The 5,671-nt window shown below is 38.1% G+C and overlaps 1 protein-coding gene across 1 annotated transcript; it reads left to right on the top strand.

The window, feature by feature from the left end:
* The first annotated feature begins 4,598 nt into the window (after nucleotides 1–4,598).
* On the top strand, nucleotides 4,599–5,227 carry LOC122360106 (serine/threonine-protein kinase pim-2-like). Its single transcript, XM_043260444.1, has 2 exons — nucleotides 4,599–4,849; nucleotides 4,978–5,227. Exons 1-2 carry the CDS (start codon nucleotides 4,606–4,608, stop codon nucleotides 5,190–5,192), a joined length of 459 nt encoding a protein of 152 aa, XP_043116379.1. The 5' UTR covers nucleotides 4,599–4,605; the 3' UTR covers nucleotides 5,193–5,227.
* The last annotated feature ends 444 nt before the right edge of the window (nucleotides 5,228–5,671 follow it).

The raw sequence follows: 5,671 nt of genomic DNA, 5'->3' as shown, positions 1-5,671 counted from the left end.
TCTTGCCAACAGGCATGCTCATTCAAGTAAATGATATAAATGACTGTTTGTTTTCCTTAATAATAATTTAGCTCCACTAAAAAAGATGGGAACAAGCAAGTGAAGCAATGCTGCACATCCTTGAAGTAAGACGTGTATTAACTTTATGCATCTAAAACAGAGGGAGTACATAGAGGAGTGGTTATGCAATGCTTATTTATCTTTGTGTTTGTAGCCAACTGAAACCTTGTCCTTTAAGAAAAGACCCCTCTCCTGTCTCGTTCTGTGTCTGATAACAACTCCATGCTGGCCATTGATGCAACGCCTGTTATAGCTTTTCCTAAAGAAGACCTCCATGAGGGTGTGCTCTACCTTATGGCTTACTATTATGCATTTCATTTGATTTACCCAAAGCGTGTTGCAACTCTCCTGTTTGTGCTTCAGACAGAAGTGATTTCAGATGCAATCCATGGCCGTGATGCAAAATATCAACATGATGTAGTATTTCAACTTATTTAATTAGATTTTTTACTTGTTTTAAGGCAGTCAGAACCTTCGGTGTAACAAGATTTTTTGTGTCAGAAATATCATGAGCATTTATCATTTTTGTTGGTTCGTGTTCAACTGGTCTTAATAAATGTATTTTCTATATTAAGTACATTTTAATTGTCACGTTTTTTTAAATTGCATTTTTCTGTCTTCAGTGTCCAATTTCTGTTTGATTGGGAAGGGGCAAATTATAATCTATGAAATGAAAACACATGGATATTTTATTTATTTGCATAAAGATTGAGTAAATATATTTTATAAAACATGTTTAAGTGTATTTGCAAATTACGTAAAATAAATTTTGCACTGATTAAATATCTGAATGAATTAAGTTATATTCAGAATAATTAAAATATTTACAGAAATGTAATGTGTTAACAAATATTAAACAATGTTGCAATTTAATATATTTGCATAGTCTAATACATACAAGGGAAATATGTTTATTTAAATATTTCCAATAAAATATATGTAAAAATTGTTAAAAAGTTGTCAAAATCAAATATTTCAGTCAGTCATAGTAATCGCCACCAATCCATATTTGGTACGGGCTTCCGGCTGAGACGCTAAAACAGTGTTACACGTGAGTAATACACGTGAAGCGCCCTCCCCAGGGAGAATGTCGGTGCATTATGACGTCACAATGTAAAAACTACTCCCGCGCGCTCTAAAGATCACTTTAGTTCAGTGAAAATCCGAGCGAAGACGATCGCGTGAGCAGAGTTTCGAAGTCTGTTCAGACAGTCGACAATTTTTTCGCAAGTTTGATAGCGAAGCGATACAGCAAGTCAACACGCGCGTTTCTCCGCGTTTGAGTCCATGGAGCTCAACTCCAGCAATTCGGTGTCAGCAGATGATCAGCTGATGTTGAGTGACTTTCCACAGACAGCTAGAGAAAAAAGCGCTTCAGAAAAAGAAGAGGCTTCTCCTGCAGCAGCCGCTATGGAGAACAGCCCAACAGGTTAGAACAATTAGCATACAACATTAACTATATGCAACTTTTTTGAAGATAATTTAATCTAATGCAGTACATCTGTGTCATGACACCTTATTGTATTATTCTTCATGGTTTCTGCCTCAGAATTTGACATACATTTCGTGTTAGTAATTTCTTTTACCTTTTTATTTCTTTGTTTGTCCTTTTCTTAGAAAAACAAATCAATAAGAGCAAGAAAAAAGGCATGCGTGCATTCTTCCGGCGAATAAGGAAGGCTATAAAGCTTTGCACCCTATGTTGCTGCCGGGACAACATATTGCCCCCATTTCCATGCGATGATCCAGCAGATCTCCAGCCAGGTTTATCTGGCCTTGAATGGGCGTTATCAATCGATCCATGTCCATCTGGTATTGAGCTGACAGTTAGCACCAATCCGGCTGATCCTGAGGTGACATCGGTCTCTGGACCATCCAGTCTTGAAGTGACATCTGACAGTGATCAGGCTGATCCGGAGCCATTGCTTGTCCCAGGTCCATCCAGCTTTGATTTAAAGTTAACTCTTGATGTAACACCTATACCAAGTCTATCCAGTATCGAGATGAACTCAGATGTGGATTCAACCGAGTCCAAGCCGTCATCTGTCTTAGGTCCATTCACACTGGATTCTGAGATAACACCTGTCCCAGGTTCATCTGATTTTGAGGCAGCTGTTGGTAAGTCTACTGTAATTATTATCTACTTTTGGGACTTTAATTTTACGTAATTGTCTGCTCTTTTACACTTATGCCTAATTAATGTTATGCTTCTGTCTAATTCCTTTTATAACATTCTTCATTTAGCATGAGGAATTGATAGTTCTAATATTTTAGGATTTTTTCTTGTATATTTATTTAGTATTTATTTTTTTTAAAGGACAAGTAAAAGTAGTGTGAAGACTGAATCAAAAAAATGTCAGAAACACAATTTTTTCTTTGCATCAAGCCTTGTAGTTTAGAATGAACTTTATGTATATTCTTTCATTATGAGAAATCCGCAAGATGATTAAACATACGTGTCCCATTTAACCTGTTGTCTCATCTAACATCCGTATTCACCCAGTGTTTTTCTTTCTTCATGATGTCTAGACTCAGTATTTGACTTACAGTTTCTAATTCTTGCTTTTTTGTAGAACAATTACCAAAGAGGAAGAAGATAGGCATCTCTGCATTCTTCTGCAAAACATGGAGGGCTGTTAAGTGTGCTGCCCTCTGCTGCCAAAGGGACAACAAAGTGGCTCCTGACCCGTCACCTGACCCGTCATCTGACCTGTCATTTAACCCATCATCTGACCCATCACCTGAACTATCACCTGACCCGTCATCTGGCCCAGGCCCATCCAGACTGAGTAATAAGCCAATGCCTGCCCCACATCAGTTTGGTTGTGAGCCTGTTGGTAAGTTTACGTCATTATTATTGTACTGTCACCACTTTTATCATAGTTGTAATTTTACTTCTCCTTTTGGCTGTTTATTTACGTTTGTGTCGAGTTTGCATTTATGTTCCTGAAATTTATCAGTATTTACATATAGCATGTCAGGAGCTACTTTTATAATTTAATTAATATACAATATTTTACTAAGGGACAAAATACAAAAACATGGCCTGACATGTCCCCAATGTTAGAGCTAAAACATTCCATATAAAAGTTTAGAATTAATTTAAATGTCATCTTTAGCAAGATGCTTGAGCTTAAGTGTACCACTTTAGCAATTGTCCTGCCGAATTGTATTCACCCAGTGTTCTTCTTTGTTCATGATGTCTAGCCTCAGTATTTGACTTATTTTCTTTTTGTCTTTTTTTGTTTCTTTTTAGAAAAAACAAGGAAGAAGAAAGACATTCAAGCATTCTTCCAGCCAATATGGAGGACTGTTAAGTTTCCCTCCTTGGCCCCAGATTCATGTCTGGTTGAACCAGTGGACATCCAGCCAGGTCTCTCTGGTCCCCTGAGGGTGTTATCACATGATCCACCTCCATCTTGTTTTGAGGTGACAGTCACAGCTAACCAGGAACCAACTGATTCCCAGCAAGGTACGTTCAGCCTCAATTCACACTTAACACATGACCCAGGTCCAGCAGAGTGGAGTTGATGACTGTCACAGGACCATCTAGTGAGGAGATGATGCCTGTCTCAAGTCTACACAGTCTCAAGCTGACAGCTGACATGGGTTTGAATGTTTCAGAGCCAAAAGCCATCCCAGGTTCATTCAGTTTTGGACTGACTGCAGCCAAGGGTCTGGATGTTCCTGAGACCATCCCAGGTTCCGTTCTTGTTCAGACACCTGCTGTGGATTTGACTGATCCCCAGCCATCATCCAGCTGCAGGCTGACACCTGAGACTGATCTGGACAGTTCTCAACAAAAACCTGTCCCAATCCTAACTGGTTTTTGGCCAACTGCAGGTGAGTCTTAGTCTTAGGGTTTTTGTAAATTACTTTTCATATTTTTCCTTACATATAAATAATTTTTTCTGGTTCCCTGATATTATGTAAATAACGTTTTTGTCTGCCTTTTGGAGTTCAGGTAAGTTAATTAAAAGAAAGTAGTGCTCATCTGTTTGCATGTTTTCATTTTTCAGCATCACTTTCGTCTCATTATGATGTGGGAGTGAAGCTGGGAGAAGGAGGCTTTGGTTCTGTGTATGAGGGGACTCACAAATCCAGTGGCCAGAAGGTAAACTACTTGTGCTTTATTTGCAAAACATTTTGTCACTTTTATTTTATCTTTGTTTTGTCCTCAGTTGTGTTACATACTTTTTCCCTTTTTTTTTGAAATTTTGATTATTTTTATCAAACATGTTTAAAACTATTTTCTCTTTGCAGGTTGCTATCAAATTTCTACCTAAGAAGTTCTGGAACAAATTTATTAATGTGGTAAGTTAGCAAAATAATATATTAGTAAGTATTGTGTATTTACATTCATCTCAATGTCAGTATTACACATAGAAATAAACAGTAAAGCTAACCTTTTGTATTTCTCTAGCCTGGATCTACAAAACTACTGTCAGAAGTGGCTATAAATGTGATCGTGCATGAACCTCCAAAAAGCCCTACATTGTGCAAATGATCGAATGGTTTGATCAGCCAAGTCAGTTCGCCATAGTTATGGAATATCCGCATCCATGCGAGACCTTGCTAGACTTTTCCATGCGCCATGGAAATCGCCTAGATGAATCTGTGGCACGTGGCTTAATGCGGCAAGCGGTGCTTGCAGCTAAACACTGCATTGAACGGGGTATTTTCCACAATGACATCAAGACGGACAATTTGCTGGTCAACACAGAGACACTGCAGCTCAAACTAATAGACTTTGGCTGTAGTCAACGTATTAACATGTCTTGTTCTGAAGGTGAGTAGACTCGATGCCATATGTCAAATATTGTACATGATTCAAAGCTTATTATCTCATTAATGGCTCATGCAAGACTTTAACAAATGAATTGACAGAACTCCGTTTATCTCTTGTTTCCAATACAGATCATCAATATGCAGTCAAATCAACAGTCTGGTCTTTGGCTACAACACTTTTGGAAATAGTATGCGGAGAACGGCCCATAAGTGATTTTCTCTACAATGCACATCATCCTTTGACTCCAAATACTTCCACTGGTGAGTCTACAGCACACATCAATAATACACACATTAAGTCGTGGTACAATATCAGAGTGTTTACAGTACCAATGACAAATTAACAAAGTGTAACACACAGGAGATTGCCCTTATTTAAAACTGAATACAATACTAAACACTATGGGTTTTTTTTTATACATTTTCCTATATGACATTCATGTACTGTGCTGTCATTAAAGAGAGTGCATGACTAACCAGCTTTTTCCTCTTTAAAAAACTGTACAGAGTTCAGAGATCTAATAGAGCAGTGTCTGGACAGGCATCAAACCAAGAGACTAACCTTAGAGGACATTTTAGAACATCCTTGGTTTAAGCAGGACTGAAGGAAGGCATAGACTCAGGAGGCAGGTAGTGTAACTGCTTGAGGGAAGGCAGATACCAACCAACTCTTCAGTAAGAAAAAGCAGATCATTCAGCAGACAGCACTTCACTGTAAAATGGACTAAAGGGACCTTTCACCTGTGGCATTGAATATTACACCTACTATGGAAGTAACATTTGGCCAAGACAAATTTGTCAAGATTCTAGAATATTTTCTCAA

Source organism: Puntigrus tetrazona, chromosome 16 (assembly GCF_018831695.1).
Source record: "Puntigrus tetrazona isolate hp1 chromosome 16, ASM1883169v1, whole genome shotgun sequence".
In the NCBI taxonomy this organism is placed as follows: domain Eukaryota; kingdom Metazoa; phylum Chordata; class Actinopteri; order Cypriniformes; family Cyprinidae; genus Puntigrus; species Puntigrus tetrazona.
The sequence above is the reverse complement of the archived record's forward strand: the minus strand, read 5'-3'. Positions and strand labels throughout refer to the sequence as shown.

What these genes read in the sequence shown, in the direction of transcription:
- LOC122360106 (XM_043260444.1), top strand. Translation starts at nt 4,606, where the DNA reads ATGGAATATCCGCATCCATGCGAGACCTTGCTAGACTTTTCCATGCGC. An exon ending in TAACATGTCTTGTTCTGAAG is followed by an intron (nt 4,850 to 4,977) that starts GTGAGTAGACTC and finishes TTTCCAATACAG; the next exon opens with ATCATCAATATGCAGTCAAA.